Below are 14,303 nucleotides of genomic sequence, written 5' to 3' on the forward strand. Positions count from 1 at the left end.
AAGATAACTTCCTTAATAGATATAAAGTGAATTTTGGAGAAATGTAGTTGATGGCTAAAAATATGGATGCTTGAAATGTCAATGATGTAAAGCTGATGTTCTAATTTTAATAGTATAATTTTGATTTAAAATGATTTTTTTTAAGTTTGGGTTTGGTGTTGGAAATGTGTAATGAAAAATCCAAATTTGGGTCAATTAGTTTTTTTAGAATTCTGTCTTTATATTTTTATTCTTTTCTTGCCAACTAATTATGTTGTAATCTTTATGTTTTTTCAGTTACAATTTAAATACTATTTTATGTTAGTTTCAGGTGTTTTTATTCTTTTTTTTAAAAAAATCCTTGCCCAAGGATACATTTACTGATTTTAGACCGAGAGGAAAGCGGGGAGAGGAGGGGAGAGAATAAGAAAGAGAAAAACATTGATGTGAGAGAGAAACATTAATGGGTTGCCAGTCCTACACGCGCCCCCACCGGGTCCCAGCTCGCAACCCAGGTGTGTGCCTTGGCTGGGAATCTAAGCCTCTACCTCGCAGCGCACAGAACGATGCTTCAGCCAACCGAGCCACACCCACCAGGGCTGGCGTTTTTTCATGATGAATATCATATACAGAAGTTTTCCTTAAAAGAAAGTTTCTTTTTTTTTTTTAAACCATTATATTGGAACTTGTAAGAGTCAGTGTATTAAGAAGGAAATGACCCTGATTCTACAAATAACAGAAATCAGAATGACCTTAAAGGAGTCCTGTGTTTAGGTGCACAGTAACAAAATAGACTCCTTCAGATATATCCTCTAATAAAAAATGATGATAAAACTATCATCAGTTTCTCTTAGCAGTAGTTGGATTGGTTCTTTAGCTTTTATATATAATAAAATTTATGCTTATTAAACACAAGTAAGGAAAGAAGAAAACTTTACATATATAAAAATCGAAGAATTAAGAGTTTCAGTGTGTTATATTCTTAACTTAAAAAAACCCCCAGATATCCTCTTGAACCGCTCTCAGCAGCTCTTCTCAAGTTGCACGGCCAAGTTTGCAGATGGACAGCAGTGCTCTGTGCCTGTTTTTGACATCACGCACCAGACACCTCTGTGTGAAGAACATGCCAAAAAAATGGTAAGTTCAGATTTTCTGCAGCGGCGGTTTTCAAACGTTTGATAGCTGTCCACAGTCAGAATTACTTTATGACTTAGTGCAAACTATGTATTTATATAAATCACTAAAACAAGTTTTATGAAACAATGCTTTTAGGACCTGATATTTTCTAGTTTGTTCTATCTTACTGAAAGTAAAATGTTGGTCATGACCCACTGAATCAATTTCATACCCTCATTTATAAACAACAAAAACACTTTTAATAGTTACTTAAATATGGTTATTTTATTATCTATCCTCTCTTCTATACCTCTCTTCTCCTTGTTACATTCTCTTAATCATAGCTATTCTATACCTCTGTACCCTATTCTATACCTCTCTTCTCCTTGTTATATTTTCTTAATCATAGCAGATTTCCCAAACTCCTTTTTGCCTTATTTCTCTAGATTTTTGTTGTTTTATATACAGTTTTGTGAATGTCTTGGATATTTCATAAAATTTTGGCCGAAAGCCAAATCTTTCTGTAATTCTGCTGAATTTAATCATTGCTTTTGCTAATGTTAGTATCATAATCTCTGATTAATTCAGAATAATTTAGTGGAGAGACAAGTCTGAATTAGTGAACTGAGTTATGTAATCATTTAAAATAAATGCATTTTTATTATTTTCATCCACCAGACGCTAAATGAGTTCTTCCGGTATTTGCAAGGTATTGTGCAAGGTGTATGTACTAAAAAGCTGAGCAAGTAAGACTTCTTGCACACTGTTATCAGTCGCCCACTGTGACTTACACTAGGTTGCAGAACTGCAAAACTCTTGACTCTATTTTCAAACTACGTCTTGAATCCAAACACACTTTATCAACTTTATTGCTGCCATCGTAACCTTAGCTACCGTCATCTTTGCCTGGATTGTTGTAATAGCCTCCTGATTGGTCTCCCTTCTTCTTGCCTTGCCCACCCCCACCCCACATCCAGGTATACTGTTCACATAGCAGCCACACAGGGTTGTGTGTATTCCACTTTCTTTGAATTTACATACATTAAAATTCACTCTTTTTGATGTACAGTTCTGTGAGTTTTGACAATGCATACAGTCATATAACCACCTCCATAATTGAGAAATAGAACAGTTCCATTGTCCCTCAAAATTCTCGTTCTACCCCTTTGTAGTCAAACCTTTTCTCTATCTCCACCAATCTATTTCTGTTCCTATAATTTTACATTTTCCAGAAGGTCTTATAAATGGAATTATATATAATGTAGCCTTTAGAGCAGAATATATACCTGATCACTTTAGTCCCGTGATCAAAACTTTCCAATGGCTTTTCGTCACATTGAGAATCATATCCAAAATTCCTACTATGCTTTATGAGCCACTGGCCCTTTCAACCTCTCTAGCTTCATCTAACACCCTCTCCTCACTTCCTGAGTTGCAGCAACACTGCCTTCTGTTTCTTAAACACTCTAAGTATGTCCCCACCCCAGGGGCTTTGCACATGTTTCTTCCTTTCCTAGAATGTTCTCCCAGATTTATACATGCATCATTTTTTCATTTCATTCAGGTTTTTGATCAAATGTCACTTCATCAGAGAAGGCATTCACCTCCCCTCTTATCTTGTCATGTTTTATTCAAATACTCTGTTTTTTCCTAACGTTAAAAAATATCTGTCTAACATTATATTTGTTTGTTTATTGTCTGTATCTTTCTACTAGAATGTAAACATCACAAAGGCACTGCTTTATCCCCAGTACTTAGAACAAAGATGCTCATTTAGTAGTTGTTGAATAAATGAATGGTTTGGCACATAGCTGGGGGAGTTTGAGCTTCAGACAAAACTAGACTTGGTCGCTGGGTAGGACACCACCAGTAGAGGAGTCTTATGCTGCAGGAAGTCTAAACTGGCAGATAGAACATGTTGTAGGAGACCATACAACAAGTGGTAAGTTAGTGCATCATTGTCCTGGCATGTAAGTAGAATGAGGTAGTGAAAAGGCTGGGTGTGAATAGTGTTTGTAATAGTGTAGGTAAATGAACAGTCAGCATTAGAAAGCCTCTAGGATATAGGAGCTCTCACTCCTCAGGGGAGCTAAGTGAGGGACAACCAAGAGCGAGGCAGGGCCGCGGCCATGGGCAGCTCTCTTTGGAGTTCCTGGCACAGGACCAGAAATGTTGCTGGGCTATGAGGCATTCGCTTGGCAGAATAAGACCCAAGCCTAGAACTAGAACCAGGTGATACTAGGTAACTTAGAGGTAGGCTTCTTCCTATCTAAGATCCACACTGGTACTAGAGGGAAAGCTTAGAACAGATGTCTGCCACCCTGGTGTGTACTGGTAGTTGCTCAGTCACTGTTTGAATTAAATAACGGACAATGAAAGAAGACCTCAAGTTTTGTGCCAAAAAGAATCACAGAGGCTGGGAAACAGCTTCTTTTTTTGTTGTTCTATGAATTTGTGTATTTTGACTTAAGCTTCTAATTGTGTTTTACTTCAGTTATTTGGCTGGGATTAAACTTCTCTTAGATTTCCTGAATTTATGCTTTAATTTTATTTTTATTTTGAATTTATTTGATGCTAGTAATAGTTATTAGTCTTTAAATGCTATTGTCTACTCTCTTTTTATGTATTAAATTATGTTATTACTGAATTCATCAAATCAAAGGTGACGTCAATTGTATAATTAAAACAACTCTTGATTTATATACCACCAAGAGTTTATCAACTCTTGATTTATACGTTCTCTTCTTTCATACAACTCTTGGGCTACACAGAACATTTGTTACCACTTAATATTTTTGTTTTATACTTACTGAAATACCTTCTTTAAACTTAGTTAGACTTGATTTTACCTTCTGTGTCATTCCTGTTTTCAGCTGAATTACTTGACCTGTGAAATGCAGTATTTCCTACTTACATCAACTGTAACACAGCTTTGTCTCCTCTGTGGTTATTTTCTTTTCTCATTAGATTTTTGCTTTGAGAAAAAAAAAATGGAATTGTGGTCATTTCTTCAATAATGAATGTTTGCCTCACTAATAACAATTTTATACCCTGCTACTCTTTTTATTTTTCTGCGTACACAACAGTTTTTCCTCTATGTGTAAAACCAACAGTGCACATACGTTCATTCACACAGTGACAGCACAAAGAGCTGTGACCGCTTTGAGAGTGAGTGAGTGTGTGTGTGTGTGTGTGCGCGCGCGCAGTGCCAGCTGTAATGACCATCACCTGGCTGACAGCAGTTGTAAGACGGTATTATTGTAAAATGCTCCCCAATTGCAGAAATATTAAAATTCGCATCTTGAAATTGATGAAATATGGTATTCACTTGTGAGTTTCTGGTTCTTCTTTCTTTGCCTACTCAATTGCAGCAGTTTTTTTTTTTAAGTATATTTTACTGATTATGTTATTGCAATTGTCCAAATTACTCCTCCTTGGCCCACCCCCATTGCCCGGTACCCACCTTCCATTCAGCATTCTGCCACTTAGTTCATGTCCATGGCTCATGAATATAAGTTCTTTGGCTTCTCCATTTCCTATACTATTCTTAACACCCCCTGTCTATTTTGTACCTACCAATTATGCTTTTTAATCCCTGCACCTTTTCCCCCTTTGTCTCCCTTCCCCCTCCCAGTTGATAACCCTCCAGATGATCTCCTTGTCTATGATTCTGTTCCTGCCCTGCCTGTTTGCTTAGTTTGTTTTTTAGATTTAATTGTTGATAGTTGTCAGTGTGTTGCCTTTATAATATTCATAGTTTTTATCTTTTTTCTTAAATAAAACCCATTAACATTTCATGTAATGATGGCTTGGTGATGATGAACTCCTTTAGCTTTACGTTGTCTGAGAAGCACTTTATCTGCCTTTCCATTCTAAATTATAGCTTTGCTGGATAGAGTAATCTTGGTTGTACGTCCTTGCTTTTCATCACTTTGAATACTTCTTGTCAGTCCCTTCTTGCCTGCAAAGTTTCTTTTGAGAAATCAGCTGATAGCCTTGTTATGGGAACTCCTTTGTAGGGAACTCTCTGCTTTTTTTTTTTTCTTCCTTAAGATTTTATTTATTTATTTCTAGAGAAGGGAAAGGAGGGAGAAAGAGAGGGAGAGAAACATTAATGTGTGGTTGCTTCTCGCACACCCCCCATTGGGGACCTGGCCCGCAACTCAGGTGTGTGCCCTAGGCTGGGAATCAAACTGGCCACCCTCCAGTTCGCAGGCTGGTGCCCAATCCACTGAGCCACACCAGCCTGGGCTCTCTGCTTTTCTCTTGCTGCTTTTAAGATTCTCTCTTTGTCTTTAACCTTTGGCATTTCAATTATGTGTCTCGGTATGGTCCAGCTTGTTTGGGACTCTTCTTTCATTATTTTTTCAAATAAGTTTTCAATTTCTTGCTTCCCTCTTTTCCTTCTGGCATCCCCATGATTTGGATGTTTGGTGATATCCCAGAGTCTTACACTGACCTTGTTTTTTGTTTTTTTTTTTTTTTAATTCTTGTTTCTTCTTTCTGTTCTGGTTGAATGTTTATTTTTTCCTTATGTTCCAAATCATTTATTTCAACCCCAGCTTCCCTCCCTTCACTGTTGGTTCCCAGTAGATTTTTATTTATTTCAATTACTGTAACTTTCATTTCTTCCTTTATATTGTTGCCGTACTCAATGAGTTCTTTGAGCATCCTGATCACCAGTGTTTTGAACTCTGCATATGATAGGTTGACTATCTCCATTTTGTTCAGTTCTTTTTATGGAGTTTTGTTCTCTTCATTCATTTGGGCTATATTTCTTTGTCTCCTCAATTTGGCAGCCTCCTTGTGTTTGTTTCTGTGTATTCAGTAGAGCTGCTTTGACTCCCTGTAAAAAGAACCTGTAAGTTGTGTGGGGTGGAGCCTTAGGTAATCACCAGGGTGGAGCGCTTTGTGCCTTTGTATTTGGGGAGGGCTTCGAGAGGGGACAGTGCCGCTGCCTGGCTGCCTTGGCTTCCGGGGGTTTGCCTGGCACTCACCCCATTTCCACTCACCCACTCCCCATATGTGACTGGCACCCTTTCAGCTGTTGCCCTGGTGCTGAATCCCAGAGTGGGTGGGTGTGCATGTGTTTGAAGACCTTACTTTAAGTCTAATGGAGTTTGCTGAAAATCCGGCACTTTCTTCCTACCCCAACTTCTACTGGTTTTTACAGCCAGATTTATCTTCCTGGCGCTGGGACCCTGGGCTGTGCAGTCTGGCCTGAGGCTGGGATGCTGGCTCCCACTGTATCCCTAGCGATCTTTTCCACCACTTGTGAGTGTAGGACTGCTTGTGCCGGATCTTCCACCGCCACTGACCCTGCACCGCACCGCTTCCTCACCTCTCTGCCGTTTCCACATCTCCGCCCCTCCTACACGTCTGGATGAATGTGGCTTCTTTAAATCCTTGGTTATTGGGCTTCCATACCGTTCTATTTTTTGACAGTTCTGGGTGTTACTCATTTTGAGATTTAGTTGTAATTCCTTTTTGTGGTTGCATGAGGAGGCGAAGTGTGTCTACCTACCCTCCATTTTGACCAGAGGTTAATTGCAGCAGTTTTATAAAGCTGCATCCTCATTGTTTGCTCTCTTTACCTGGTCTCCCTGGCCGATGTCAGGTACTTTAAGGACTTTTACTGTCATGATTTCCAGGTCTATATATCCATTTCTCTTTCTCTGCACCAGACACAGCTTTCTCCTGCCTCTGAGACATCTCATACCTCAACATGTGTGTGAGCCAAGTCGGATTCTCCAACTTTTTTTCTAAATCTGTTTATTCTGCTGTGTTCTCTATCCCAGCTAATGGTATCATTATCTAACAGTCACCCTAGAGACATTTTAGAGTTTTATTTTCCCACCATCCTCACCGCATCCAAGAACCTGCCAAATCATGAGAATTCTGCCTTGTCAAGCCCTTGCGTTTCCATTCTACTCATTCTGTCTTTAGCTATTTATCCTGTATTGACTATAGAAATAGCCTGCTGATTGGAACTGTTGCCTCCATTCACCTAGCTATCCCTTCACATTGCTTACCATGGCATTAACCCTTTTAAACCTTTGTCAAGTCATTCTATTCCTCTCATCAAAAACCATTCTCCAGTGACTATAAGTTTAAAATCTTAAATGGGGTATTCAAAGTCATACATGATCTGGTACCAAACTTCTTTATAGCTTACATTTATATTTCATGCTCAGTTATACCCCAGGTACTAGTCAAACATCATTTATTTGCTGTTCTTTTTGTCTGGTTGATGCCATTTTCTTTAGCCTAGAATGAGCTTTCCCTTGATCTCAACGATGTAAAATTTTACTTATCCTTTAATCCAGCAAAACTAATAATCATTGTTTTCTTTTGTGTACCCAAAGAAGGTGTTTATATCAGTACTGCACAATTTTCTTTTTACCATATTTAATTATACTTGTATTTATGTTTTCCCAAGGGAGAGTAAGTTTACCCAAACTGCAGCTCCCATCACATTGTCTTTAAATGTAGGATAAACGATATATATTGAATGGATTTGAATTAAATAAAAAATGAGTTTCTATTCATTTATTTATTGTTATACATAGTTTTAGGTATTCAGTATGTTTTAGGCATTATATAAAATATTAAAAGCCGTAAGTATTTTTTTAGGTAGCTGTTAGGTTTTTCCCGGGTAACCTCAGTTCAAAAATACCCATTTATTCATTTCATAGGATAATTTCTTGAGAGGAGATAGCTCCCGTAAAGTTCAGCACCAGCAGCAGAGGAAGCCCAGGAAAAAAACCAAGCCTCCTGCACTTACCAAAAAACACAAGAAGAAGCGAAGGCGTGGACCTCGTCGACCCCAAAAACCCATCCCCCCCGCAGTCCCCCAAGGGAACCTCAGCATGCCCACCAGCGTCTCACTGCCAGTGGAGCCCTCCCAGATCCGGTCAGTGACAGCGCCCGAGTTTGCATCCCCTTTACACGTCCTGGTTGTCCTCGGGACATCTGGTCTCATTTACTGTCCTGGTGTTGGAACCAGGCTACAAATACACCATTTTGTATACCAGCCTAAACTCTTTAGTTTTCAGGACAATTTTTACCAAATATCTGTGTTAGATCAGAAATAAAGCTTTTGATTAAAACAGAGAGCAGATGTTGGAATTGAAAATTTAATTGTCTATTCTCAGATTTTTCTATTTTACAGAAATATCATATAAGTCCCAGTGGAAGTATTCCATCAGAAATCGGATGTATTATTAGTTTTGGCAGGGGTGTGCATTTTTGCCCAGATGAATGAGGCTTCTGTTTCAGCTATACATTTTAGTTTTTTCTGTTTAAAGTATTTAAGACACACTTGATACACCAAACTTAATTCATTATACTGATTTGAAGTTAAAAATGGTTGTGTCAATACCTGGGTAAAGAGTGTAGAAATACATGGTTGCGTATGGTGAGGTCTTTTTGCTTTCAAATTTCCTTCTCTTAAAGTAGGAAAGGAGACATTTCGAGTTAGGATTTCCCATTTTCTTGTTTGAGGAACTTGTCTCGGTGACGCTGGCGTGAAGGTAAAAGGGAGTGGTGGGGCCAACCATGTCATCTTCCCCAGGAGCTCGTCCACGCCAGAGCTGAGTGCTGATGAGTTGCCGGATGACATTGCCAATGAGATCACTGACATTCCACACGACTTGGAATTGAACCAGGAGGACTTCTCAGACGTCCTGCCACGGCTACCTGACGACTTACAGGATTTTGATTTTTTTGAAGGTATGGTCAATATTGTTATTCAGGAAACTGGATTTTAAAATGAGTTCTTAAAAAGGAAAATAGGGTTGATAAGATTTTATTTATTTTTAGAGAGGGGAAAGGAGGGAGAAAAGAGGGAGAGAAACATAGATGTGCAAGAGACACATCAATCAGTTGCCAGTCAGTTGCCTCTCAAACGCCGGGAACTGTGGACCTGGCCCACAACCCAGGCATGTGCTCTGGCTGGGAATTGAAGTGGCAACCGTTCGCTTTGAGGGACAATACCCAACCCACTGAGCCACGCCAGTCAGGGCGCAAAATAGAGTTTTGAGATGTGTTTGAAATATCCCTCCTCACATATAATGTATTTTACTGTAGATTAAAAATATGATGTTTCATAGGCTAATTTACCCTTTTCAGAAGGTAAGGATTGTGCTATTTGATAGCTAGGTTCATAACTTCATTCTTTTAAAATGAGTCATTTTACTTGAGTCTATTTTTGAGCAAAGCAAAGACATTTCACACTTGAGCTTGTTGAAGCTTTTTAGAACTTGTCCTGATTTTAATCCCCTGCCCTGTGCTTCAGTTAAGGTGTACTTTTCCAAAACAGTGTGCTCAGTCCCACCAGTTCTCTGGTGCTTTGATAGGAAATCCTTTATACCCTCAGAGTGTTCTTTTCACTGTTAAAACCTGGATATTTTTGTGGTGATTAATCGAGTTTCAATAGATTTTTTTAAATATTGGAAGTCAGTGTGGGCCAATGGGCTTCCATTTTACAAAAACTAGTTAGAAATGTGAGAAAAATGAAGAATGAGAGGGAAGTATTAGAAGGCAGTGCAGAAGCATTATAAAAGACCACCTATGAAACGAACTGAGTGCCTCGGTTTTGTGCTAAAATGCACGCGTGAACTTTTGTATCCTAGTCTCCACAGCTGCCCCTCCAGCTGGAAGAGTCTGAGGGCAGGAGAACTCTGTGGACTACCCCTACGCAGCCTTTGTCTCAAATCCAAATTGATAGGGATAGTTTTTATTTTAATGGCTTTAATACAACTTGAGGTAAAAACATGTATATTCACATAATCACCGTGAGTTTTAAATTGGTAGTACTTCGAATCCCCAAGAATTGAACACTTTTAAAACTCAGATTTATTGGGGTGACATTGGTTAATAAAATTGTTTAGGTTTTAGGTGCACAGTTCTATAATACATCTCATGTGTATGTTGTATTTTGTGTTCACCACTCAAAGCCAAGTCTCCTTCCTAACACTTTGACAAGAGAGTTTATTTATAAATAAACTGAAGGTGTGATATAAGCCCCGGGACAACTTGACATTTCGGACCTGTCCTGCAGGTTAATGTTTCACTGTTTCCTTCCAACCCAATCCTTGCAAATTTCTCTTCTCAACAGGGCCTCCCTTTCAGAGAATGTTGCTGGGGGTAATTCAGATGTGTGGTTTTCATAGTACGGGACATGTAAAAGCTCTGCTGATTCTTGGTGGCTTTTGTTTACTCAGGAAAGAACGGAGACCTCCTCCCAACGACCGAAGAGGCCGAGGAACTTGAACGGGCCTTGCAGGCTGTAACTTCTCTCGAGTGCCTGAGTACCATTGGGGTACTTACCCAGTCAGATGGTGTGCCAGTCCAGGAGTTGTCAGATAGAGGAATGGGGGTGTTCTCCACAGGTACTGGAGCTTCAGGAATTCAGTCCTTGAGCCGAGAAGTAAACACGGACCTAGGGGAGCTGTTGAACGGGCGCATGGTCCATGATAATTTTTCTAGTCTAGAGCTGGATGAGAACCTGCTCCGTTCTGCTACCTTGTCTAACCCACCTACACCCCTGGCAGGGCAGATCCAGGGGCAGTTCTCTGCCCCAGCCAACGTCGGCCTTACTTCTGCCACTCTGATCAGCCAGAGTGCACTTGGGGAGAGAGCCTTCCCAGGACAGTTTCATGGACTTCATGATGGCAGCCATGCCTCCCAGAGGCCACATCCTGCCCAGCTGCTGAGCAAGGCAGATGACCTAATCACCTCACGACAGCAATACAGCAGTGATCATTCACACTCCTCGCCCCATGGAAGCCATTATGATAGTGAGCACGTGCCGTCTCCCTATAGTGACCATATCACCTCTCCCCACACAACATCTTACTCTGGTGATAATATGGCAGCTACCTTTTCAGCAGAGATGCCCATCATGGCACAGCACTTGCTCCCACCCCAACTTGAGGTGCCACTTGGAGGAGTCGTCAACCCCAGAACTCATTGGGGCAATCTCCCTGTCAACCTTGGAGATCCCTCTCCATTTAGCAACCTTCTCGACGCAGATGGACATCTTCTTTCCACTTCCCTATCCACGCCACCCACCACTTCGAACTCAGAGACCACACAGCCTGCCTTCGCCACCGTGACCCCCAGCAGCTCCAGTGTTCTTCCGGGGCTGCCGCAGACCAGCTTCAGTGGCATGGGGCCTTCTGCTGAACTAATGGCCTCCACCTCTCCCAAGCAGCAACTCCCTCAGTTCAGCGCAGCCTTCGGCCACCAGCTGAGTTCTCACAGTGGCATTCCCAAGGACCTGCAGCCCAGCCACAGTTCTATAGCCCCTCCTACAGGCTTCACAGTAACAGGTGCCACAGCTACAAGTACCAATAATGCATCCTCTCCCTTTACCTCCCCCAACTGAGCGTGTCTGTGTGTTTGCAGGCAGGTGGGGAACCTGGTGTTTTCTATCTTTGTTTCCTCCTTATTGCCCCCTTCCCCTTTTCCTAAAGAAGATTTTAAAAATAACAGATGGGGGCTCGAGGGGAAGTCCCTTTTCCAGTTAAACAAGTCGCCCGGCAGTGGACCTTGCTTCAGTGTTCACATGTGCTCCGTGCACTGGTGCTCATTCCCTCCTGGCAGGTTCACTCTCCCCCATGGTTTCCTTAGTGGCTCAGCACAGTGACTGCATAGAATTGACTTTCAGCAGCAAGTCCTAGAAGTGGAAGATACCTCAGATTACCAGTGCCCTTTACTATTTCCTAGAATTCAGATCAATGCTTTCCATTTTATTACCAGGTCTTTACATAGGTGGTTCCAGATAGGACGATCCAATTCATCGAGTCCCTGTGTGTAAGACGTAGCCAATGGTGTGTAGAGGCAGATCAAGGCTCTGACTTAGCACCAACTGCTAAATACCACGTGAAGCCAGGATTCCATTCCTAATTGTGATCATGTTTAATTAAAAAGAAAAAATTAGTCTTTTGACTGCCTACGTGTATGTGTGCGCCCACACGTGTGTTTTTGTGCAGGGCAGGAAGCAGCTGTCCCATTGTTTTTTCTTTTCTCCCCACCCCCGCCCATAAGTATATAAGGCTCTTACTTCTTTCCCACATCTCACAACCCTAATAAAGTTGGTCATTCTTTCCCACTGAGTTAACTATGTTTCCTGAATAGCGAGGGTGGTGGTCTGATCACATGAATAGCACAACCCTTTTCTGCTGAGCTAGCCAGGAACACAAAGAAGGTAAATTCACGTCAGTGCTGTGGGGATGTCGTGAAAAGCTTGCCTGGAGTGACTGCGGGGTTGCTGAGATACTGAGGTCTGCTGGTTGCATTGCCTTTTTAGACATGCATTTGTTCCTAATCCCTCTGTCTTGGAATACATTTGCAAGATGTAATTAAAGAAAATATTTCTATGTGAAAAGCAGGATAGGTCAGATAGATTTGGAAAGATGGCATCTGTGAACTCTTTGATCCGTCTTTTGCTTTTGAATTTTTCATGTTTACAGTAGTGCTTCTTTGGTAAGATTTGTAAAATGTTGAAGACACTTGTAGAATCAATGTACCAGTTGTGAAGTGATATGTACTATCTGAAGGATACACATTTAAAGCTTTTTTTCAAAACAGATTATGGAAATAAGACATAAATTTTACCCATCCTTTGGTACTTTTAAAATAATTTAAGTGCTTAAGTTTTAAGTTTTGGGAAGTTGTCTTAAAGTACCAAGATTTTAGGCTTAAAAATCATACTGGGTAGTTTAGTAAATTGGTGACTACGAAATGAATATGAATATGTGAGTTTTCTTTTTACCTGCCTTCTCCCCGGCCCTCTCCCCTCCCCCAGAAGGGCGGAACTAGATTTTAAAGGCATCTGTCTTCTGCTTTCGCTGAGACGTTTCACTGTCCCCTGAGATAACCATTGGGTATAAATACCTGAGTCTAGTCTAATTTACATATATATTTTAAAAGATGAGGTAGAGAGAACATATCTATTAATGATGTGATATAATGTTTCATTTGTCAGGGAATATTTGATCTTAATTACTTTTCAATAAGTAAAGATTTGGATGTATTTTCCTACTTCCCATATGTATTCTCTTTATGCCATGCTACTTTTAACCAATCCCTTCTTTTGAAAGCTTTTCTTTCTCTGCTTTTTAAAGGAATGATGGTGATCAGCAGGCATTGTGCAGACATTACGTGACTGAGATTATGGAGGGGAAGGGTCACATGACTGTATGAAACCATTATATGCCCTATTTTGTATTTATTGAAGTTTCTTTTTGTGGGCCAAAAATATGTTTGTAATATATTTAGTTTTTTTTAAAATCATGATAATTGATTGGAAGATTTATTTTTAATAGCTTTGCCTTTTTTGCAGATTGAGAAATTTCTAAATTATAAATTATGTCACAAAGCAAAATTATATTTGGTATCACCATAAATTTCTATTCTGAATGGTGAGAACAGGTCAACTGAGTATTTCTCACCTGTGAACCTATGTTAGTAAGCTTTTTTATTTTAACGTACTGTAATGGAATGATTGAGTAGTTACTTCTGCTCAAAAGTGTCAGTTTGCTAAACCCTTTTCACACCCCATTATAATAACTCCACTCCCAGCAATATGATTTAGTCTCCATTGTGTACTAATTAGAGATTGTAGCAGAGCAGCGCTTGACTTTCTTATCAGCCTTTTTTTGACAGCAAAGGGAAAGTCACGGTAGTCATTTTGAACTTTTCTGGCTATTTGTCCCTCGTGGTAGCTGCTTAAAATTCTTCAGTTATCAAAACTGAGTTTGCAGTAAGTTGCACATTTTATTGTTTGCAATTTTCTGTTTTATGTGCATTTAAAAGCCCTTTTCTGCTTTCTAGTAAGGAGGCAAGAAATGATCAGGAATGTTGCCAGTTATAGCTTCACACCAAAAACTTTGAGTAAATTCATTTTTGTTAAGATGCCCATGATAAAAGCCGAAGAAAGGGCATCCCATAGACAGTACCAGTGTAGGCTTGAGGAATTAGTTTATATACTTTGTTTCCCCTCTCATTTCATTGACTTCCAAACAAATAGCCAAGCTTGTGATTTGCTTTGCGCTTGCTGTTTCTTGAGCCCTTTTTCGGAAGAGAGAACACCACCTGTGAACCCAGATAGACGTTATGTTTGTCTTGTAGCTAATGGAGCAGTTCTAGTCTATTAGTAATAGGTGTGCTATTAATATGTAGAGAAAGGAATGAAGTGTCTT

General features: G+C 40.1%; 1 protein-coding gene across 1 annotated transcript in view; it reads left to right on the forward strand.

The window, feature by feature from the left end:
• The window catches only part of INO80D (INO80 complex subunit D), a 58,611-nt gene extending 45,204 nt beyond the window's left edge, over nucleotides 1–13,407 (forward strand). Inside the window, exons 8-11 of the mRNA XM_054585767.1 lie at nucleotides 983–1,116; nucleotides 7,791–8,008; nucleotides 8,669–8,826; nucleotides 10,320–13,407. Coding sequence (XP_054441742.1) covers nucleotides 983–1,116; nucleotides 7,791–8,008; nucleotides 8,669–8,826; nucleotides 10,320–11,485 — 1,676 coding nt within the window. The 3' untranslated portion in view covers nucleotides 11,486–13,407. The remainder of the gene's footprint in view (nucleotides 1–982; nucleotides 1,117–7,790; nucleotides 8,009–8,668; nucleotides 8,827–10,319) is intronic.
• The last annotated feature ends 896 nt before the right edge of the window (nucleotides 13,408–14,303 follow it).

This window comes from Pteronotus mesoamericanus, unplaced genomic scaffold (genome assembly GCF_021234165.1).
Source record: "Pteronotus mesoamericanus isolate MK-2021 breed Mesoamerican mustached bat unplaced genomic scaffold, CSHL_Meso_final contig_90, whole genome shotgun sequence".
Taxonomy (NCBI): domain Eukaryota; kingdom Metazoa; phylum Chordata; class Mammalia; order Chiroptera; family Mormoopidae; genus Pteronotus; species Pteronotus mesoamericanus.